This window comes from Aedes albopictus, chromosome 1 (genome assembly GCF_035046485.1).
Source record: "Aedes albopictus strain Foshan chromosome 1, AalbF5, whole genome shotgun sequence".
Classification (NCBI taxonomy): Eukaryota; Metazoa; Arthropoda; class Insecta; order Diptera; family Culicidae; genus Aedes; species Aedes albopictus.
The window spans coordinates 30,770,486-30,795,159 of NC_085136.1; the positions used below are offsets into that span (position 1 = coordinate 30,770,486).

Sequence of the window (24,674 nt, forward strand, 5' to 3'; positions counted from 1 at the left end):
TTCAGGAAGGCGAACCGCAATATTTGGTCGAACGTGAAGAGAACCAGCAGCAAATACAGTTCATGGAGCTGTACTCGATCGATGAGCCGATTGCGACTGGCGAGATGGACCCGGTTGCGGAACCGAGAATCGGTTCGAGTCGGCGAGTCAAGTGATCCGGAATTTCTGGATGCGAGCAACGAGCCTGCGCTCCCGTCGCAACTTGGTAGGCCAGCTGTTGAGCAGCAAGGGCTTAGGCGCAGCGACCGGGAGCGCCGAATTCCAGGCAAGTATTCTGATTTCGTTACCTATAGTTCCTTTTCTGGCGAAGTTGTTTCCCCCCAGCCCACACCGATGTCTTCCAACACGACGGTCGATGACCCTCAAAGCTACGAGGAGGCGCTCAACGGGCCGGATCGCGAACAGTGGATCGCGGCCATGCGTGAGGAAATCAAGGCTCTGGAGGAGAATCAAACGTGGGAGCTAACCAGTCTTCCAAGCGACCGGAAGGCAATCCGGAACAAATGGGTCTTCAGGACGAAACGAGGACCGACTGGTGAGATCGAGCGGTACAAGGCCCGCTTGGTCGTGAAAGGGTGTTCGCAGCGGCCAGGAATCGACTACGACGAAGTATACTCCCCGGTGGTGCGGTATTCCACCATCCGCTACCTCCTGGCGCTGGCGGTAAAGCACGACCTCGATATAGAGCAGATGGACGCTGTTACTGCTTTCCTTCAAGGCGAGCTGGCGGACGAGGTCATATACATGGAGTTTCCTCGAGGATTTGCTGGCACCTCTAAACAAGTCTGTCGCTTGCGGAAGGCAATGTACGGACTCAAACAGGCGAGCCGTGTGTGGAACAGCCAGCTAGACAAAGCGCTGAAGGATTTCGGCCTGGAGCAGTCGAAAGTGGACCCATGCCTGTACTTCCGGGTCGACGGTGAGAAAATGATTTTCGTCACCATTTACGTGGACGATTTCTTGATCTTCACCAACGAAGCGAAGCTGAAGCGGAGATTGAAGTCGTTCCTCCACAATCGCTTCAAAATGAAGGACCTCGGCGAAGCGACCTTCTGCCTGGGATTGAGGATCACGCGGGACCGGAAGAACGGAGAGCTGTGGGTAGATCAGGAGCACTACATCGACAGCGTGTTACGGCGGTTCAACTTGGCGAACTGCAACCCAGTCTCCACACCGGCAGAGGCAAGCATCAAGCTGGACAAATCGATGTCACCGGCGACGCCGGACGAGACCCGCGAAATGAAGGATGTTCCATACCAGGAGGCAGTGGGCTGTCTCACCTATCTGGCGCAAGCGACGCGGCCGGATATCAGTTTTGCGGTCAACCAAGTCAGCCAATTCAATGCAAATCCTGGGCGTAGTCATTGGAATGCTGTGAAGCGGATCATGCGATACCTGAGAGGTACGAAATCGAGCCGACTGACGTACTCGAAGGATCGGGCATCGAACCTGGTTGGCTACACAGATGCCGATTGGGGAAGAGAAACTAGAAGCTCTACTTTGGCAAAGAGATTCAAGCCTGAAGATCCGCAAGAATATCCCGGATAAATGACAATCTATCCGAATTCGAAACATGAGCATGGGGAGGAGATGATGCGTCGAGTGGCTCAGCAGAACAACCGTTTGCTGATGCTTTTGGAGCAAATCACCGCAACAGGCAACGACTCAGCGAAGCGCTTAAGAGAAGATTCTCGACTCCCTTGTATCCAACATCAATCAGTGCCACTTTGATCCGGAAAATGACCTAACAGATGACAGAAGTTTTGACGACGCAGCGAGCTATATTAAACTATATTATGTTGGCCAAACTGAAGCAGATTTTCGGCCAACAGAAACCCTTGTTCAGCAAGCGCTACGACTTCCTTGAGCTCTGTGGAGTGTAAACAAAAGATAGTGTCATTCCCCTTGCTGTCCTTCCCCTAGTAAGCATCATGACGCGATTGTCAGTGTGATGCTGCCTCATTGAGGAGTGGAGCATTGACGGGGTAAGTGGCCTTGATCATGACGTCCCGTATAATGCCAAGTGATTCTACTGTAGTTTGCTAAGATGGCTGGGAGCAGATTGTTCCTGTGAGTCACGCAATATTCACAAGCTCGAGAAGAGTGCCCACAAGCCAACGACTTTGTTTCGTTGACAAGGATGGAAGAAAATCACTTCTAGTGACAAATGATACAGGATACGAACAATCCAAGATTGCTTTGCTCTTGCAGTAGCATGATGCCGACACCTTCGCCCCGTGCTTGTATCATGGGATCACAGGCAATCAAAGCATCTGATGCACTCTTTATCATGGGATCACACGTTATCGGATCATGTTACAAGTCGCGATAAATTTTATTCATCACGATTTAAATTTGGATTTAAACCACTTATGAGCCAATAAACAGAATTCATGATTAAAAACAATACATTCATTGGCATATCTTGATATTAGAGCAACAAGAATGCACAAAATGTGAATGATTTTTGGTATTTATCATTTCATCTGCATGATAAAGATCGCATCATGGCCGCACATGCCTCGCGATTCAATTTTCGCGGAGCGTGATTTGTTATAATGCTTGACGACAAGGTTCTATCGTTGTTGCTATGATCGCGCGATGCGCTTCAACCGCGACACATTCGAGATCTTATCATGATCACTAGATTTCCATCCTTGTTCGTTGAAGATTTTGAAGTGCAGAAGCTCACTATCGACCAATTCAAGAGTCTAGGTTTCATCTGCGGTCTCAAATCGCTGAAAGATGCCGACGCCAGAACTCGACTTATGTCGAAACTCGAATCCGATCAAGCTGACACCATCAACCTCGAAGGCCTGCTATGGTCACCGGTTGCCAATGTCTGTTGAACCTCAAGCACGACAAGGCGCTGGTTGAAAAGAAACCGACATTTAGGACTATCAGTTTTTCCAAACATCCTTGAAAGCAGATAGATACTGGTGCAAACAAAGGAGAAACCTTTAAACACGAAGATCATGCAGTAGTAGTCCCCGAAGATTCGTCATCATCATCCTTAACTAAAATATCGGCCAAGCTATAACTAGATTGCAGTTTTAACGTCACCGACTTCAGCGACCATGGAAAATTATTGGAGCACCTTCAACAGCGTGGAACTGGATTGATGCGGCTTAAGTCACTTGCTGCCTATTGCAAAAAAGGTGAATAGTTCAAATTTCTCGCTCCTCTGATGGGTAATACACGAAAGTTTTCCAAATTGCACGAATCTCAAGATTTAGTTGACGTTGACGGAACACACTCAGCCAGTTTTTCAATCGAAGCGGCCTGCTCCATTTCACGCCATCCAAAATGTGCCCGTGAGCTGGATCGACTCCAACGATCGGGCATCATCTGGCCTGTGGCTATTTTTACTGGCACCTACCACCATAGCCAAGAACCCCGGCAGCTATCCCGGCAACAAGGTGACTCTTTTAACGCCGGGGGAAATCTTCAGCAAAGTGTCTGGCAGTCGAATCTTCTGCATCATCGACTTATCCGATAAATACCTGCAGGTCGAAGTCGACAACCACTCCAACCAAACTGTTTGACTACGGATATCAAATCAGCACCCGGTTTGGTCCAGAAGCTGATGGCGGATTTGGTAGCCGGTTTACGTAGCTTAGAAGTTTAAGAGCTTATATATCTCGGGAACATCAGTCTCAGGCTGCCAATTTCTTCGTGAAGTTCGTTCGTGAGATGCATCAATTACGTCATCTGTTGGACAACCTGCTCAAGAAAGACACGAAGTTCGTCTGAAATCAAGAGTGTTAGCACGGTTTCCAAAAGATCAAGCGCGTGTTGCAGTCCGATCTTTTGCTCGTTCACTACAATCGTGAGCAAGAGGTCATCGTAGCGGAGGATGCTTCCAAAATAGGCATCGGTGCGGTCATTCTGCATCGTTTCTCGAAGGGCACTATCAAGGCGATGTCACACGCATCAAGATCACTGTCCGCAGCAGAACAGAACTACAGGCAGATCGAAAAGGAAGCACTGGACTTGGTTTTCACTTGTACGAAATTTCACCGCATGCTGTGGGGTCGCCGTTTCACATTGCAAACGGACCATCAGCCGTTGCTTACGTGGCAACGCAGGACTTCGGCTACGCTGACGTGTTGTCTCGACTGATAAGCAATCACTAGAAGCCCGAAGAACAAGCAGTCATCGCCAGTTCCAATTGAAGAAGATGTCAGTTCTTACTTCCACGATTCGTTCCAACATTTGCCAGGCACCTGAGAGATGCTCAAGGCCGCCACCAAGAAGGACAGCGTGCTGCAGAAGGTAATTTCTTTCGATCAAGGTACCTGGTCGGCGCGCTGTGAAGGCATCCAAGACATCGAGCTTCGGTCGTTCTTCAGCCGTCGTGATTGCTACTCTGTAATCGACGGTTGCCTCTCACAATGGTCGACCGAATCGTAGTTCGAACGTGCTTTCGAAAACGAATCCCCAAGCTCAAGCAGGTACACGAAGGACACACTGGCTTCGAGCGGCCAAAAGCAGTTGCTCGTGGAAGCCACGTCCGCAGGTGCTCGAGCTGTGCAAGTGCTGCCAAATCTCTGCAACAAGCTCAGCCACAACCATGGCCTGGCAACGGTGGCAACGAATCCACATCGATTTTGCTGGACCTGTGGATGGAATGTACTATTTAGTAATGGTGGATTATTTCTCCACGTGGCCGGAGATTCTTCAAACCCGTTCTCGTACAACCTCTACTACCATCGCTTTCCTGCAAGAATGTATCTCTCGATTCGGAATTCCTTTGGTCATCGTTTCCGATAACGGAAGTCAGTTCACAAGCGCTGATTTCCGTAAATTTTGGAATCATTCATTAACGAAAAGCGCTCGGAAACGTTGAAGAGATCGCTCAAGAAAATTGTCGGGGAGGTGAAACATCAACCGCTAGCGCACTGTAAACGTTCCTGTATGTATACCGATCCACTCTGTCAACGGTGTTGAACGGTTCTAAAGTATTCGCCAAGGTCTACTCTTCAAACGAGAACTGGAAGTGGATGCCTGGAACCATTCTTGAAGCAATCGGGAGTGTGAGCTACAATGTCCTGCTGGATTGTCAAGTGCTCTCTTGACACGTCTTTCTTTCCCCCAAAAAGTCTGACAAAAAACCGAACAACCATTGGATATCGTGCACACCGATGTGCGTAGACCCATGCGGACTGTGACGCCAGGTGGATGTCGTTATTTCCTCACCATGATTGACGACTTCACCTGATACACCGTTGTATATTTATTGAAAAATAAGTCTGCCTCAACGTCTGAAAAAGAAGGTGCCTCAACGTCTAGATGATAAAGACCGAATTCGGCAAGCCGCCGAATATCATACGTTATCTCCAAAACAGATTGCCGGCGAAGCTACTGAGGAAACTCCGTTTGAACTCTTACATGAACATGAAACATAGCCTGATCTGAGTCATCTCCCGATTTTTGGGTCGCCGAAGTGCGTTAAGATCTCCAAGAAGAAATTGGAAGCTATATCTCGGTATTCGTTGGATTCTTTTTGTACCATAAGGCGTTATCGACTCGTGGGCTCAAGTAACGACAAGCCGACCGTCAACCGTAACGGTTCCGGTCAAAGGATGAGGTTCGAACCACCGAACCTCAACAGGGAAGTACCGTTGATTCACCCTTTCAAACTCCTGGAACAACAGAAGCCTGATGTATCCGTTATTCCAGCAAACGTGGATGACAACAAGGACGAATTGGATAAATCCGATTTGCGTGAGTTCGAGACCTGCTACAATGATGCTAATGAAGTGATCGACGTGGAGGACGTGCTGGAGGAGGCCGGTATCAGTAGTTCGGCGATCGGAACGTATGTACCACAAAGGAAAGGAGTTGTTTCAAAAATGTCTAAAGTACACCCTCTTTGGGTTTCATATTTATTCACTGAGTCCAATTGGATTGAATCTGCCGCTTGAATTGTGAACCTCTCCTTTATCCATGCTTCGTCTTACGCCACAGAAACACACATCCGAGGATGTGAAACCCGAAATAGATCACCACCATGGCCCAGATGTTCCTCCACAAATGTGACTCGTCGAAGCTGTAGTGTGCCAACACTTCCTCTCCCGTTCTCATGCACGGCAAGTTTGGATCCTCCACGGAACACGCTACGAATAAAAGGAAATGCTCGCTAAAGATCCACAAATTGGTCTAAATTCACCTCAATCTTACTTATATTGCTGACGCCTTCCCATTGGGCAATGGACATGGCCTCGTTGGCGTACATCATCCACGAGATGTACGGCGTCCAGGAGATGGCCTTGGGCATCGAGCTCAGCTGGATGAACACCCCGGAGGTGATCATCAGGATGTAGTCGAACGGCACCAGGTAGGCCATGGCCAGCGGCAGTGAATTAAAGGCCGCCGAGAAGAAGCACCCACAAGCAGTGGACACATTCATGACCAGCGTCGAAGCAATTACGGTGACCATGAAGGCTCCGAACGTGGGACGAAGTGCCGCCAGCCAGTAGGCGATGATCACGAAAACCAACGGTTCGAAGATCAGCCCCGGAAGCATGGCCAACGCGTTGGCCACGTAGTACTGCGAGGTCCGGTACAGTCCGGACTTGGTTTCGCGCATGAACAGCGGGAACGTGTCCGGGAACACCGACAGCACGGAGTACATCGGCGAGAAGGTGTTCTCCGAAACGAAGATGAACAGGATGCCCTGGATGGCTTGCACTCCCAGCTGATCGAGCGAGATAGCACCGGAGAAGCACAGTCCGGCCATGAGAGCGATGGCCTGCAAGGGAATAAGGTGATTACTTTCTGTAAGGTTCCTACCGTGACGAATACTTACAATCTTCTGCAAAAGTCTCAGATATTGAACGGTCGGATCGCGGACCACGGTCAGAAAAGCTCGATAGGTCAACCAGTACGTCGTACACAGCCAGTTGGATTTCCGCGAGAGGTAGGACTCTTCCGTTATCTTGAAATCACCCGTTTCGGCCATGTGCATTTCCAAGTTGATCAGGACATCTCGTTGACCGGCAGCTTCGCTAACTGCGAACAGATCGCACAGTCGTTGAGCGGAGCGTTGCGAAGCCTTCTCGTAACCGGGAGCGGTGGCTAAGACTCCGATTAAGAACTCCGCCGGATTGTAGTTCGACGGACAGCTGTATCCGTGCTGTTCGAAGAATATTAGCGCATCGTTGGGTTTGCCGGCGAAGGCTACGCGTCCATCGGCCATCAGCATGACTTGATCGAACATGGAGAACAACTGGCTGGACGGTTGATGGATGGTACAAATGATGGCAGTGCCTCTTTTGGCTAGCAGTTGTAGCGTAGACACCAGATTTTGAGCACTGAATGAATCCAGCCCGGTGGTCGGTTCATCGCAGAACAGTATCGTAGGCTTGGTCAACAGCTCGGTAGCGAAGGCCAAACGCTTCTTCTCACCACCGGACAGCATTTTCCCTTCTCCGACCTCACCGATTCTCGTACTTGCGCACTTAGACAAACCGGTTCTCTCCAGAAGCTCTTCGATTAACCGGTTGATTGTGCTTCTGTTCACCGTACGATCCAACTTGAGCTTTGCCATGAAGTACATATGCTCCGTAACCGTCAACGAACCCACGAAGAGATCATCCTGATGGACGAATCCACTCAACCGGTACATGTACGGTCCGATCGGTTGACCATTGACGAGAACATCCCCCTGAACGATGGTTCCAGCTAAAATACAAACGCTACAATCACTTTTCTATTCATTAGTCATTTGTAAGGTTTCTTACGCTGCATTCGGTACGCCAGCGCCGACATGAGCGTACTCTTGCCCGCACCACTGGATCCCATGAGGGCAATCAGCGTTCCCGGCGTAACTGCTCCACTCACGTTATTGATGATCCGTTTGATCGGACCTCCATCTCCGGAACCTCCTGCCTGTTTCCCGGTCGCGTAGACACACAAATCACGCCAAACCAACGTGGCCCCTTGCTCCGTCGGGGACCATTTGTTGTAGCTCCGCAACGTGGATTGGTAGCACCGGGAACCGCCTATCGGATGATGAGACGTCGTTCCGGATCCGGATAGACACGAAACCGGAGGCGGCAGTGCGACCGTAATCGGTTGGCACTCGAAACTCTCGACGGTACTGTTCAAGGATCCGCCGGATCTTCGCTTACCACTGGCACCTTTCACCATACTGGTGGCCAGGCTAATACAGGCCACGGACATTGTCAAGAATTTGAAGTGGTTTTGTGTGCACCGATTGCCGATCCGAACCAGACTGAAATGAGAAACCGATTCGAGCCCGTTCGGTAGGCATTCCATGCCTCTCTTTTCGCATATGGGCCGCCTCTGAAATCGATATCATCCACTCAGGGTACCTCAATTGCGGTGGAGCAGTGGTTGCTAACCAGATGAATTCTTAGTTTACGGTTGGGACCATTTGGGCCCATAACTTTGAATATTCTATTGATACAAATTCAAAAATTACAAAACAACTCCAAATGCCCTTGCAATAAATGGATTTTTGCAGAAATTTCGCGATTTTGGCAATAAAAACATCGAACTAAACTTCGAAATATACAAAACTTTTTCAGAATCTTATGGAGTTGCTTGAACACAAAATCGTTGGTTTTTAACTTTTGTTATGGGAAATGAAAGCATGACAATCGATCACAGCATAGATGATTGATTATCGAAAGCTCACACACTTGGTGCAGTTTGAGAACCACTGAGTCATTCATTCCAACAATTCCAACGGGCGTCGTAGGTGTACCGCAAAAATGCGGTTTCGCAAAAACGGATAAGAATTGCTCCACTTCATGAACTCTCTGAATTTTCATATAAATTTATAATAAACCAACGATCATCCAAGTTCTACGCGATGATAAAGTCCTCACATGTGTACTTCTCTTGATTAACACTTTAGACCTCCATACAAGTTTGGAAGTCGAAAGAGAATGAAAGTAATATGCATACACAGATCCGTTGCATGGCGATTCCACGCAGCAAGGTGTAATCCGATACTCATTTGGATAACATAATTTTACGAGCTTCCCTCTTTTGACAATGAACGAATGTGGTGGCTCTACGGAAGAATGGCTATACATACGAGTAGCCTTTTACAGAGAATAAGTGAATCCGTAAAACAGGCTTTTGGGTTGCTTTGCGCGTAGTGTAACGTGTTCGTGAAAAAATGTGAGACGAACGTCGTTTGTTGGAGTTACAATGTCGTAAAAATGTTTGTATGCGCATCAGTTCTATAAACTTCGGATTCGGGTCGAATTTCTTAGTCGAAAGAGCTGATAAAATATGTTACTTTTTTCTAATTGTACTTTTAGGTAATGTATCACTTACACTTCAGCCTTTTTTTCAACGTCCATCCATGGCCAATCAAAAATATTTTTTCTCGTGCAAGTAGGGTAGCGAGCCACTTGGGCAGTGGCCGGTATTTTTAGCACTTTTCGCTATAACTCAGTCAATTTCAAACCAATTGACTTGAAATTTTGTACACGGCTAGATACTATACGTATCTCAACGCGTTCAAAAAATTTTGTTCAGTGGTTCAAAATTTGTTAAGTTATAGCAGAAAAGTGCCCAGAATAGGAGCCCTGCCGAGATGGTTCCATTTCCCTAATGGTCAAACTAGACAATTTTATATTTTTAACCTTAGTAAAGCGAAGTGTTAAAAATATAAAAGTGTTTTGTTTTATCATTGCTTTTACGGTAGAAATTGTTTTCGATCAGGAAAGGGTGGATGTAAAATGAGATTGAAGTGTACCATTATTGCGTGAAAGTGTAAAGAAGGCAGAATGTAGACAATATTGCTTTACATACGGCTCACGTCTTGGCGATGAGTAACGCACAGTGAACTAAAGAAGTTCTGTATTTGACGATAGCTTTATTACGAGTGAACACTTTAGATGATTCATTAGTCCTGTTGAATGACGTAGGTTGAACTTGCTCGAAGTTGCTGTCTCCTCCCGGATAAAAAATACAATAGAAAAACATAGGATTCTAATGTAGCAGTACCATTGAAAACCATTCTCTCACAATAGAATTCAAAGTTAAAATAACAATAGAAAAACAATAGAATCAAATGTTTCTAACAATAGAATCAAATGTGAATGAGCATTTCACAATGAATTGTATAGGTTGTTAAGTATCGTAACAATACAAAAAATTACTTTTTTTCATACAAGTTTTTTCGCAAAACAGAAAATTCTAATGTAAATGAAATGTTGTTAATATATATACGTGGAATCAAATATACCGTAGATTTTTATGTAATTGTATTGTTTTGAACTGTTAAATATGCCGAGAACTGTCTGTTTTGAACTGTTATTTTACATTAGATTCAATGGTTTGGGGATGGTTTTCTATTGTGAAACAGAAGATTCTTATGTTTTCGATTTGTTTCAAACAGTGAAATGCTCAGTAAACGTATTGTTTTTGGTAGTGATTTTATTTCTGGTTCCACATTTGATTCAATTGTTTTGAAATTGTTTTCTATTGTGAAGCAGAACATACAGTTTGTACTGTTTTTACATTGAGTTCAATTATTTGGGTATTGTTTTCTATTGTGATACAGAAGATTCTTATGTTTTCGAATTGTTTCAAACAGTGAATCGAACGGTAAACGTATTGTTCTGAATAGTGATTTTACTACTGGTTCCACAATTGATTCAATGGTGTGGGAATTGTTTCCTATTGTGATTTGTGATACAGAAGATTCTTATGTTTTTAAATTGTTCTAAACAGTGAAATGTACGGTAAACGTGTTGCTTTGAGCAGTGATTTTATTACTGGCTCCACGTTAGATTCAATTGTTTTGGAATTGTTGTCTATTGTGATGCAGAAAATATTGTTTTGCACTATTTTCACATTAAATCGAACGGTTTAGAAATTGTTTTCTATTATAAACCAGAAAATTCTAACTTCAACCTCTAAGTTTAACTTTACAAAAAATATAAACTCCTTGAGCAAATCCTGAATGAAGTGAAACTGAACTATTATTATGCATGTGGACTAGAACAATTATCAAATATTTGGATCACTCATGTAGTAAATCGAGTAATGTTTAATTGCATTGATGGTTGAAGCTTTGGCTCCCATGCCCCACAGCCAGATAACTGGGTTTAGCAGACTAAGCATTATATGTGGCAACACTATAAGCGGCATGATGGAACCGTGCCTAAGCGCGCTAAGTGTTATTAGACCACTAATGTAGTTGCATTTATTGGGTGATGAGGTATTGTGTATTCAGTTCAAAGTTGGATTATCCCGACTGTTTGTGAAACTGTTCAGAACAGTCGTCGAATATCGAGGGGATTCTCGATGTATTCTACAGAAATCAATTAATCAGCAAGTTTGTTCAAGCACATCATTATTTCAGGTCTTCAGAATAACAAATATTAGCAATTATCCTGGAGATAATATAAATTGCATTTATTAAACCTCACTTTAAAACATTTATTCAAGCATTTATAGCGAAAACAAAATATGTTCATAAATTTGTTGAGTGATAAACATTGCATCTGAACACCCCCCAACTTCCGCGCCAAAAATCTGGCGGCTTCGCTGCCGGCAACAGCTGATCAGGGCTAGAGTCCCTATAATTAGAGTCTGGCGGACTGTCACTTTCGACCGGAGCCAATCGAGCATGACGTCATAGTGTCCTCACCGATAAATGCTACACCGTGACGTCATGCTCGATTGGCTCCGATAGAAAGTGACAGTCCGCCAGACTCTAACTAGACTGACTCTAATCAGGGCGACCGGTTAGCTGTCCTTGTTCCCCCAATTGAATGTTTTTGAAAACGCGTTTGGGCGCGAAATCTTTCTCGCTCATTTCTGCTGTCAAACCCGTCACCGACTGTTTCACCGACCGTTTGAAACGCCGACTGTTTCGAACGGTCGTGAACAGTTTGGAACTGGACGGTCAATACAAAAGTAACATTACAGCGTGCTTAACCTTTTTTTTGTAGCACTTAAAAATACTCGATATACTACAGCTTGAACCTATATTAGAAGATCGTTCGAAGCGTTCAAATGGTACATTTGTGAGTCGTTTGTTATTTACGAATGATTGCATGCAATTTCTTCACATTTGATAATAAACTATTAATTTTGACTTGAAGACATGCATGCGTTCCAGGCGAGGTTCCAGGTTTGAAGAGCGAATCAATATTAGAAAAAATCTAACACAAAAATAACATGTTTCACTGAACGAGTTTGATGTAAAGGAAAAAAATGCAGTCAAATTAGAATGGTAAAATTGAATTATCTATCTATCCTGGTATCCATCTATCTATCTTAATATATACAAATAAGTTACTACTGTATGACTGTCTGTCTGACCCTAATAGACTCGGAAACTACTGAATCGATCGGTGCTTTCAAAATAAAACCACAAAGTTGCTTGATCCAGCATTCCGCATCCCCGTTCTCTTCTCAGCGCTCCTAGTTCTCGTCCATGCAGCGATCAGTCCTAATCGTGCGCATTCCCTCGACCGCAAGGCGATCGAACAAGCTGTGAGCTAACTGCTCCTGCACAGGCTTCATGTCCTTGCGACTGCTAAAGCGATAGGAAAGAATAGTCATTTGCATACCATTGGGTATTAGTTATTCTGCATGGGAGCCGTTCATTAACCACGTAGACTTTTTGGGAGGGGCTTTGGCCAAAGTCTACGCTCCATACAAATTTCAAAATTTTTGTATGGACAAGTCTACGAGGGTGGAGAGGGGGGTGGGGTTGTCTGTGATGGCCAAATTTCGGTCTACGTTGTTTATGAACAGCCCGGATAAAAAATACAATAGAAAAACATAGGATAGGAACATAGGAAAGATGTTAATGAAACAATTGGGTTTTTAAATTAAGAAAAATGTATTGATTTTTTGATTTTATACGAAAGAGTACCTTTTTCTGAACCACCATGATTTTTTTAAGATTTTTAGAACTTCATTTTGGTACCTAAAATCGATTTCGAAGAGATTTTTCAAAATCACCTTTTGACGGCTGGCCAACTGCTTGACAGCTCCGCCCAGTACAAAATGCGACGAGGGGTGATTCGACAAATCGCTCCCATACAAACTTCAAACCAAGGGGTTGGTCATTCGGCACTTTGTGCCCGGCACACATGCCGGCACATCTCGGCACACATGCCGGCACAATCCGGCACACATGGGCACAACATAGAAATCCAACTTTGCGGTATGGAATCAAACTGTCATTATACTTACGATTGCAAAAAAATCCCTTCATACAGATTCTAGACAAGTGTTCTGGGTGGAATTTTGTCGGTAAACACCGATTAGACCAATAACATTCGCCAAAAATTGACAGGATTATAATTAGCGCAAAAACATTCTAAGAAAATATTCCACTGGGCACATTCGGCACACCTCCGGCACGTTCGGCACACACTGAAAAATAACCGGCACAGTTTAGGCACATATTGGCACACGCTCAAAAATCACGGCACAAATGAAGTGTGCTGAATGACCAACCCCTTGCTTCAAACTGATTTTTAAATAGGTTCCCGGGCACCAAAATTCATGAAAATTTGGATTTCGGCTCAGTTTTGCATGCAGATTCTGAATATGGAATTATCTCAACACCGCTAAAGAAGCCAATTGCAATTTTATTAAAGAAAAGGGGATTTAGACAACACTTTCTTGTTCCTCCATTATATAGCGCATTTAGTTCACCACTGGACTATCGCACTAGTTTTCACGAGTGCGAAAACGCTAATAAAAGTGCGCGATTGCATCAAATCAACTCGGTGTCTTCAGAGCACTTGTTCACCATAGATTGAAGAAATAGTGCGCCGAAGACATCAACTTGATTTGATGCGATCGCGCACTTTTATTTACGTTTTCGCACTTATGAAGTCGCAGTTCGCAGTCCAGTGGTGAACTAAATGCGGTATATTTTTTTTTAATATTGGTACAATAAAATAAGCCCTTTTCAAATGTTAGTGTAGAAAACAAAAGAAATATCTAAAAACTGGGTCAAAAACTTTTTTAGATGTTTTTATTATATAACAAAAAAAGGTCAAACCAACCCTGTGAACTTGTATGTGAAAGTGTGATTTACTACCAGCCCTGCCCTGCCAACTCAACTACCCGCAAAAGTGCAAACAAAATAATATACCGCATTTAGTTCACAACTGGACTGCGAACTGCGACTTCATAAGTGCGAAAACATAAATAAAACTGCGCGATTGCATCAAATCAGGTTGATGTCTTCGGCGCACTATTTCTTCAATCTATGGTGAACAAGTGCTCTGAAGACACCGAGTTGATTTGATGCAATCGCGCACTTTTATTAGCGTTTTCGCACTCGTGAAAACTAGTGCGATAGTCCAGTGGTGAACTAAATGCGCTATATACAAACCTGTTGAAATGCTGCTACTGTTGTATGCTTTAACACTGCACCGCACACTATAGGTAAATCCAACGGAAGCTAACGATCCCTCCGCATCTGGTGGCAGGAATGAGAACCCTATGAAAAACGGGGCTCCACCAAAATTTCACATGGCGCAGCATAGGCAAAGTGCACTTTTTTCACTTTTTCATATTGAATTCCGCATCGTAGAGAAACAAACGAGCACTTTTTGGAAAGAAAATTAAATTCTTTTTCAGTTGCGCTTAGATCCGGTAGGTACTTACAAACAATTTGTGTGATTAATTTGAGGAGCTCTTGCTATGCCTCCGGCGGGCGATCTTCCGGATTTTTTGTTAGCTGGCCAATCCGGTGTCTGTCGGCGTGGGCATTAGAGATGGTCGGGTTTCAGACCCGAACCCGACCCGTACCCGAACAATTTTCAATTTCAAAACCCGGACCCGACCCGTACCCGAGAATTTTTTGTTCCGTCAAACCGGACCCGACCCGAACCCGAAAAATTTTCGTCGATCAAACCCGAACCCGACCCGAACCCGAAAAAAAATTGCCAATAAACCCGACCGAAACCCGAGTTAAATAATAATCATTAAATGTATCGGATACAACAAATAAAACATTTTTCTGAATACTGATTTATCTACATTGGTACCAAACCCGACTTGAACCCGACATTATTCAAACCCGACCCGACCCGTACCCGAGAATTTTGAAATTGTTTAAACCCGGACCCGACCCGTACCCGAGCTTTTTTCAAATTTCCAAGCCCGAACCCGACCCGTACCCGTCGGGTTCGGGTTCGGGTCGGGTTTCGGGTTTGAAAACCCGAAACCCGACCATCTCTAGTGGGCATCAAGAATGATGATAATGGAAGCCATTGCAAATGGAAAACAGCAACTTCTAGAGCAAAAAATGAGTAAAATTTGACGACAAAAATTGACCTTTTTATGTAAACAAACGATTTTCTCCTTATCTCACTCAGCGCCTCTACAATGGGGGACCATTTGGATTCACCTATATCAACTCCCGTGCGGAAAATTCACGCAGTTGAGCGTGAATTTTCCACATTTTCCGCAGACGAACCTGCACTTCGAACAATTTTACCGCCGACGACCAAACTGATAACAAAAAAACTTGGCTGTCATTGATACACACTGTTTCGAAATTACTTAAAAGCAGGGTTTTTTTAAACGTTCAGACCATTGAAAAACGGTACATTTCAATGTAGCTGATACATTCTATTGTAAACCAATGGTTTGAACGCTGAATCCAAAAGTAACAATGAATTCAAATGTTAATCTATTATTTGTCTATGTAACAATGAAATCTAATGTGAACCAATTGTAATCACTATAAAGAATCAAATTTTAAAATATACTGTATAATACATTCACAATAGAAAGCAATGTTAACATAAAAATCTATTGTTTTTCGATTGTTTTGCCCATAGCCTTAATTGTTCGTTTTTATACGGGCTGCTCTTACCCGTTCGCTAACAAATTGACTATCAGGACTACTATGGTCATCTGAACTCCAACACTCCTCCCAGACGAAACTTGTACATAAGACCAATCAGCTTCCCAGCAAACATTATTGCTGAACAATAGATGAACCACAGACATGGTTAGGTAGTTGGCCAACTATCATATTTTGAAAAAGACCGTTAAATCGGTGTACGATGGAAATTATCAGAGTGTTACGTCTGTTTGTCTGTGGATAAACTAATCGTTCTTAAGCTTGATTAGAAAAAAATTGGCTGAATAAGCTGTTATTCTGCTATCATTGCTAGTTGGGTTTGCAAGTTTTGCTGTCCTGATTCTGGATAATGGCTTTGTAAGGATGTTGGCTGTCCTGGTTTCCGATTAACAGTAGATGCATTTGATGTTTCCCTTCTGGATTTGATCTCTCACAAAATGAGTTTTAGTGGCAATGTGTTTCGTTCTTCGGGGCCAGAGGATGCGTTGAGATTTCAGAATTACAGAATGTGTTTCGTTCTTGAACTGTTATTTTCTGTCTCGACCATCTGCAAGCAGTTTTGATTGTCTTCATGGATAACAAGATTTTCGGGTTTTCCGTTTGATTGTCTCAGCAACTGTTTCAGCCATTAAGATGCCAGTAGACTGTTTGTCATTATGTCAAATATTTGCCATTGAAGCCCGAAATTTTCCAAGGTTGGTATGATTCACGTTGTGTTGGTCATTTGTTGGGCCAAATATTTGTCACGTCTAATGCGACATCAACACGTCTTGTACTATTTCTGGCAGAGTGCTATGAATTCTGCTACTGCCGTCGATAAAGATACACATGTACATCTTTTCTATTTAGACTTCCGTTGTTTTCCCCGTATATTATCGTCTCCGAATTTCCGAGTTGGTTGTATTCCACTGCGTTGGCCGCCGGACTCTGCTCGCCGTCAGGTTATGGTCCCAGTTTGGAAAGGATTCGATTAGGAAGAATCGAATTGTGTAAAGTGCTGACTCACCGCCCCGGTTGTCGATCGAGTGAAGAAAAGTGCGGTTAGTGACTGAAAGTTAACCATGACCGATGCGAAATTCGCTATTTCCAAGCTGAACGGTGTTAACTGGCAGACTTGGAAGGTGCGAAGATTTGTGGCACGTCATCGAAAATGACATTCCACAAGAAGAAGCCATATCTGCGATGTGGAAAAGTGAGGATCGAAAGGCTAAAGCAACGATGATTCTACTGCTGGAGGACAGCCAACTCCCACTAGTGCGGAACTGTGTGCACGCGAAAGATGCATACGATGCGCTCAGAAGTTACCACCAGAAGACTGCACTTTCGATTCGTGTATCACTACTGAAGAAGATTTGCTCCACCCGAGGCTCCACCAATCTGTCAGATAACGGTGATGTCGGAAAACATCTACACGAGTTCGACGATATCTTCGATCGCCTGGATGCTGCCGCTGCCAGGATGAAGTTGGACAAAGATACGAAGATCTGTATGTTATTACGGAGTCTTCCTCATTTCATTTATTTAGTTCACATCAAATTCATGATAATACTGAATCAACAATTTGCCGCCATAATACTCGATTTGCAGCTGCAGCTCTCCATCCTCGGTCACGCCCAACACTCGCCAGATCACGCTCCACCTGGTCCGCCCATCGTGCTCTCTGCGCTCCACGCCTTCTTGTACCAACCGGATGGTTAGCAAACACCAACTTTGCAGGGTTGTTGTCCGGCATTCTTGCAACATGCCCTGCCCACCGTATCCTTCCAGCTTTGGCCACTTTCTGGATACTGTGTTCGCCGTAAAGTGCAGCGAGCTCGTGGTTCATCCTTCTCCGCCACACACCGTTCTCCTGCACACCGCCGAAGATCGTTCTTAGCACCCGTCGCTCGAAAACTCCGAGTGCTTGCAGGTCCTCCTCGAGCATCGTCCATGTCTCGTGTCCGTAGAGACGGAGTCTTCCTGCCTCCTTCGATGGTTTGGTAACGGCCCTCGATAGCCGTTCCGACGATGATATTTCAAGAACAGACGGCTCGGGCATCGCGACTGGGCTGCTGCTGAGCGGATCATCAACGAACAACTGGCTTCCGGGATCAAAGTGAGCGACTGTGGACTGCGTTTGGTTTGCGAATGCTGCATGGAAGGTAAGTCAGCTAGGCTTCCATTCCCCCCGTTGTTGACCGTAAGTCGTCCCGAGTGTTGGACATTGTCCACTCTGATTTATGTGGTCCCATGACGATTACCGATGACTATAGCCGGTTTATGGTTACGTACCTGTTGAAGAACAAGAACGAGGCGGCTGGCAACATCAGGGATTACGTGCGGTGGGTGAGCAACATTTTCGGGCGAAAACCTCGTGTTGATGGCGAGGGAGAGTTTGACAAGAAAGAGCTTCGGTCGTTCTACAAATCCGAAGGAATTCAGGTCCCGGCCCATGTGTTGATGGGTTCGATGTGTATGGTCCCAGGTGTGGTAGCTGTCTCCCTGGGCATCGGAATTTCAGGCTTAGCTCCTAGACCCGCCGACGTAAAACACAACTGGCGCCGAACGGGCTAGTTGGCCAGAAAAAAGAAGAAGAAGAAGGAATTCAGCCACAGTTTACAACGCCCTACTCCCCGCAACAAAACGGCGTTGCTGAACAAAAAAACCGATCCCTGACCGAGATGGCGACTTGTATGCTAGTGGACGCTGGTTTGGAGAAGCGCTACTGGGGCGAAGCGATGCCGTTGAAGAAGGTTCCCAATAACGAAATGGATGAAGAAAACCAGTCAGATCCGGGAGATTTCTATGAAGCCGACGATGGAGAGCCCGAAGCATGCTCGACTGTCCGTAGATCGGAGCGGTCCAATCGAGGAACACGGCCAAAGCATCTCGACGATTACGACTTGGACTACGTTGCAGTGTGCGCAGTGGAAGAACCTGTGATTGTGAAGGAAGCTCTTCAAGAACCTGTATGGCGCAAAGCTATGGAAGAAGAACTGGAAGCGCATCGTGCCAACCAAACGTGGAGACTGGTAAAGTTGTCGAAGGGGCGGAAGGCCATCGGATCGAGATGGGTGTACAAGGTGAAGAAAAATGAAGAAACCCGTGTAGTGAAATTCAAGGTCAGACTGGTAGCCCAAGGATGCACAGCGATTCGGAGTCGACGTTGGTGAGGTGTTCGCCCTCGTTACTAGTCAAGCAACATTCCGAACGTTCTTGACAGTGGCGGAATTGTTCAGCATCTGGATATCAAGACGGCATATCTGCATGGAACTCTGGAGAAAGAAGTTTACATGCGACAATCGCTGGGATTCGTGAAGATCGGGAAGGAACACAGGGTGTGCAGGCTCCAGCGTAGCATCTACCGATTGCGCCAGTCTGCTCGCTGCTGGAACCGCCAGTCTGCCGCTGCAGCAGACTCTTACCTCTACATTCGGGACAATTGCAAGACAAAAGTTCTTCTCCTGGTGTATGTTGACGATCTTCTGCCTGCATCAACCGATATGATCGAAATCAAGATGATCGAGCAGCGTCTCAATGCAGAGTTTGAACTTTCCAACCTCGGGTAAGTGCGTCACTTTCTGTACGGCGTCACGTCGGCGTGTTTAAGATCAGTTTGGGCAACTACATCGACAGACTGCTGAATTCCCACGGTATGGTAGAGGCAAAGCCTGCAAAGTCGCCCATGAACCTCGGATACTATAACCAGGCCGAATCTGGGAAACCGTTTGACGATTCGACAAATAGGGTCCTAAAATTAAAGACGAAATCTCGCTTATATTGAATAATACGATCAAGCATGGTATTCTAATCGGAATTGTACTTTACTCGAACTTGAAAAACAAAGGAATAATGAGAAAATTCGAAATAAGTAAAATGGTAAATACATAGACTTATGTCGTTTTCGTTTTTGCGGTGGTGCTACACCGGTGTAGCACTTTTGCACCGAAAGTGTTCGTTTTTGATTTTCGTGCTACACCGGTGCAGCACTTTTTCTGCACCGCGCATGATAGTGTAGCACTCAAAAAATCGGGAGTGTAGCAGGTGCACACCGTGTCCACCAATCAGCGTTTGCGAAGTTGTTAATATTTTGGTGTTTATACACGCACACCAATGCAACTGCACCGAAAATGTTCGTTTATTCAGCAAAAAGTGTAGCACGAAGCGGTGTAGCACCGGCGCAAAAACGAAAACGACATTAAATAGTAAATAGTTCTTCTTTGACACTTGAGGTCAACCTTGTGTGACGGAGCTCGACATTTTTCGCACTGGGAATTCAAAAATGTTCCTATCTGACGTACACGGTGAAAAAAAATCACTCAAACTATGTGTTATAAGCTAGGGACGAGACAAAAGACTAAAAAAATAAAAAATATATATTTTCAACTACGGTTAATAAAAACGTCAAAAAATGAGTAAATATGTAATCTTGTACCACAGACGTAACTCTTAGAGGAAATTCATCAAATTTTTTTTCCCGGTGTCATTTTCATGAGCACACTGCCACCTGTTGGTACAACCGCGCGCGACACTGTCGGCCATGATGGATTTTGATTTGACGTTTTGCTGACACACACACTATTTACTACACAAACTGCCTGTAATTTTCGTTTTCATCATTCAGCAACGTCTACACTGGCAAACGTCAAAGTGATCGAACACCAGCGTCTCTGGTGGAACGATCGCGTAAATCAAAAGAAATTTATATTGATCGTTAAATGCATGTGCCAAGCCATTTTGAAGAGTGTTACGTCTGTTTGTCTGTGCTTGTACCATATATTGTGGTTTAAAACAAGAATCCAGATAGGGCTTTAGGAGCCTATTACCGCAGTCTTGTCGGTGCGTTACTCTACCTGGCCGTCATAGCGAGACCGGATATTGCAGCTTCTGCTGCGATTTTGGGAAGGAGGCTTAGCGCACCAAGTGAAGCAGACTGGACGGCTGCGAAGCGTGTGCTGCGGTTCCTGAAGAAGACAAGAAGCTGCTACCTGCAGTTAAGAGGAATCACTGGGCTGGCGATGCTGAAAGTCGCCGTTCTACTTCCGGAATGGTTTTTCAATTCGGCGGCGCTGCGGTACCATTTCGTGGGCAAGTCGTCGCCAATCATCCGTGACCCTTTCGTCCATGGAGGCCGAATACGTCGCGCTTAGCGAAGCGTGCCAAGAAGCACTATGGCTGCGACAGTTGCTTCGAGACTTCGGCAAACACCAGGATCAACCGACGGTAGTGATGGAGGACAACCAGAGCTGTGTAGCATTCGTACGATCGAAGAGGACGAATAGGCGCTCCAAGCACATAGACACCCGTGAGCGCTTCGTGCAGGAGCTATGCGCCGAGAAGAAGATTGTTCTGCAGTACTACTCCACCGATCGTATGGCTGCCGATATCATGATGAAACCCCTGGGTTCGCTGAAGCACCGTGAGTCTCCGGACAGACATGTGATACAAGTGTGATTCCTGTACAACGGTACGCAGTGTCAAGAAAATTTTAACAAGACTGACTTGAACTGAGAGAATTTTCAGTATGGCACTCATTTCAAGCGCAATTGTACAGTGATTCTTGTATCACATGTGTGTCATAAGTATAAGCGTCGTTGGATAAATCCTCGGATAAATCAAGCATAATTTTTCAATCCGACGTAACTCGAGAATGTAAACAAATCCGGGTTTACTGCTGCATGCATGATTCATAAAGCAAATTGAAGAATCCACATCACTTTTTGATGATTTATTGCTTAATTTGTTTAACTAAGCATATTTTTCGAAACGACGTATCTAACTATTTTGATGTTTACAACTTTACTGATAGATACACCGTTTTGATATATGAGAAAACCAAACGACGTATCTAGCCAAAATCAAAAGTAACAGATACACCAAACTGGCACCATACAAAAGCAACGTATCTGGCATGACGTATCTCTAACCAACCCGGTGTATGTGTGTTTTTGTCAAAATTCATTGTGAAAATGATATGAAATGAGTAGGTTTTGTTTCTTACCTAGTGCGTGCTATATCCCTGGTGATGTTAAGCACGAAAAAACTTATGAAAAGTCTTTTTATAAAAAAACTATTTTAGTGAAATGGTCGTCAACATTGACCATGAATTTACTCAGATCAGTGAAAAAGTTAGATACGTCGATTTGAAAAATTATGCTTGAAATCGATAAATAAATAATGACTCGTGCTGAAAAAATCATCATTTTGCAACTGCGGTTTTAAATTTTAAAAAATGTATCGATTTTTCATTTTTATACGAAAGAGCACCTTTTTCTGAGCCACTATGATTTTTTTCAGATTTTTAGAACTTTATTTTGGTACCCAAAATGAATTTAAAAGAGATTTTTTGAAATCACCTTTTGGCAGCTAGGCAACTGCTTGACAGCTCCACCCAGTACAAAATGCGACGAGGGGTGATACGACAAATCGCTCCCATACAAACTTCAAATTGATTTTTAAATAGGTTCCCGGGCACCAAAATTCATGAAAATTTGGATTTCGGCTCAGTTTGGCATGCAGATTCAGAATATCGGATTAGCTCAACACCGCTAAAGAAGCCAACTGAGTGCATGAATAACTGATTTGAATTATTGGTCGTTTTGAAAAATTACTCCTTCCATGGTAACCCTATTCCCACAGCTTTTCGAGCACACCACTGTTCGATTTCGTGCGGATTTTGACGTTTTCCCACGACCAGGGCCGCACTCGGAAAGCTGTGATTGTGTTGGTGAAACTTTTGCTTGCTGATGCTTTTTCGCTTCGCGACGACAACCGCGCTGCTGTGCAACTTGCTCGCTGTCATGCATGCAGTCAGTTTCCGACCAACCGACCAGGCAGCAGCAGCGCGTACTCGGTGAAACCGCCGCGGCACTCGAGAACTGCGACGACGACGACAACGACCCCCGAAACAAAACGGACAAAAAGAAGACTGTTGTGTGTGCACCGCTGGAAACGGACAGCTTATTTCGAGAAGGGATTTTTTTTTCACGAGAAGATTGGTGTGATTTTGATTGCGTTTGTGAACATCGGAACGGAAATTCTAGTGAGTGCGGGGTTTGGATTGATCTGGGGGAAACAATAGTGCGTGTAGTTTTTCGATTCCAAGTTTCTGGTGTCGCGTTCTTTGGCCAAACCGAAGAGAAAGAAAGAAGACGGGACTGTGCGCTAGTGTGAGTGTCCGACCGAAGACGAATGCGTCGTCCCGTCCCGTGTAGTAAACCAGATGAAAAGTGTTGTCGATTTTTGGATTACTGAATAAGATTTTCCCTGGGAAGAATTTGGATAATCAGGATAGTGTTCCGGCGTGGGTGAAGTAGCGATTTTTCTACGAATTTTTGGCACGAAACGACATTATTTTGGTGTGCATGTGCCTCGTCCCTGAACAAGAAGTAAGTAGCGAGTGTTCGAGTACTCGAGCGAGACGACGGCGGCAGGTGTGAGAGTGTGTGCGTGCGTGAGTGCGTTCAACGAAGCGAAGAAGGCGGCGCACAGTGCGACAGATGTTGGGTAACTGGTGGTCAAAATATGGTTTGTGTCGAAATACGTAGTGAGGTTTATCTTCTTGGCATATCATATCAACTGGAGACAAATCTTGCTTCTCATAAATATTTCCGCAAGTTATTAACTGAGAGCTTCCTTTGTCATTGAAATTTTTTGTCGATTTCGAGCTGAGGATTAACTGATATAATTATACATAAACGATAATTTTATACAATTATTGTATAACATTATCGTTTACAATTTTCTCATCGGAATAGCTAGGCACCTTGCGTAAAACAACAAAAACAACAACATGACAGGTACGACAGTTATCACGATTTCAGTGAATTATTTATTATCGCTTTCTCAAAAGAACTGGTTGTTATCTTGAATTACCAAATATTCATCAAGCCGTTTTCAGCGGCCGCATTGTGTCCTAAATTTTGATAGATGAATAAGACTACAGTTTTGCATTTCCACCAGTTTGTTCTAAATTTTATTTTCGAACAGTCTCGATCTAAACAAAATAAAACTGTTGCAGCATTTGGAACGGAAATAGGGTAACCAATATAATTTGGACCCCTATACATTTTGGACCCCCTGGATCGTATTATAACAACTTTCACAGATTTAATGAAGAGATGATGAAAATTTTTAGAATCAATCGCTAATTTTTTAGCCAGAAATGACCTTGTTGGTATTTTTAACGGACAGTGGAGGCTTTTACGGACATACCAACATCATCATTATGTGTAACGCACTCCGAATCTGATTGTTTTTAGCTTAAATTCAAACTTATGTCCTCTAGGGTTCGACCGTTACCCTAGATCCGCTTAATTTGTGTTGTTGACATTTGCTGTTTGTTGTCGTACGTCACGTTTGGCAGATTGCCCCCCTGAAAAACTGCAAAAGTACCTTTGAGAATTCTTTCAATAGATGCAAAGGAATTTCTCCAAAAGTTTCCAAGTAAATTCCTCTAGAAGCTCCTTTGCAAATTTATCCACGAGTTCTCACAAAAGTAGGGTAAAAATATAATTTGGACATGTATATAATTTGGACATGCACGGCGATGTATGCCTTGTTCCGGAGAGCTAAAAAAAAGTAGATACTTCTCAATATCGATTATTGGATCAAATAGACCCTATTCTGATGACTTACGTTGAAAATGCGCTTAACAATTCTGGAGCAACATTTGAAAAGGGCATACAAGCATTGGTAAACAATGACTTCACACGTCGCTCCTGAGCCCCCCTCAGGTTATTCACAAAAACTAAGACCGTTATCAGATAGAGCAAACATCGATATTTCGGATAACGGTGTTCATTTGCGTGGGCGGGCTGCTGTTATGCCCTACGGAGCGTTTTAGAAAAAAGACACA

At 44.3% G+C, this 24,674-nt stretch overlaps 2 protein-coding genes and 1 long non-coding RNA gene across 6 annotated transcripts in view; 1 reads left to right on the plus strand and 2 right to left on the minus strand.

The window, feature by feature from the left end:
• Nucleotides 1-5,873: 5,873 nt before the first annotated feature.
• LOC109428466 (protein scarlet) lies at nucleotides 5,874-8,224 on the minus strand. Its single transcript, XM_019704230.3, has 4 exons — nucleotides 7,746-8,224; nucleotides 6,812-7,686; nucleotides 6,184-6,754; nucleotides 5,874-6,119 (listed from the first exon to the last, which is right to left on the minus strand). Exons 1-4 carry the CDS (start codon nucleotides 8,185-8,187, stop codon nucleotides 5,944-5,946), a joined length of 2,064 nt encoding a protein of 687 aa, XP_019559775.3. The 5' UTR covers nucleotides 8,188-8,224; the 3' UTR covers nucleotides 5,874-5,943.
• A 3,997-nt stretch (nucleotides 8,225-12,221) lies between these two features.
• Nucleotides 12,222-15,769, minus strand: LOC115256706 (uncharacterized). The gene is made up of 2 exons (XR_009999547.1): nucleotides 14,357-15,769; nucleotides 12,222-12,535 (listed from the first exon to the last, which is right to left on the minus strand). It is a non-coding gene; the product is annotated as an uncharacterized LOC115256706 (long non-coding RNA).
• A 6,839-nt stretch (nucleotides 15,770-22,608) lies between these two features.
• The window catches only part of LOC109428467 (uncharacterized), a 569,383-nt gene continuing 567,317 nt past the window's right edge, over nucleotides 22,609-24,674 (plus strand). For 2 of the 4 annotated variants that reach the window (XM_062844305.1, XM_062844310.1), the window contains exon 1: nucleotides 22,609-23,205. The gene's annotated coding sequence lies outside the window, so the exon portion shown is untranslated. The remainder of the gene's footprint in view (nucleotides 23,206-24,674) is intronic. The other 2 variants (XM_062844307.1, XM_062844309.1) reach the window with 1 other exon arrangement.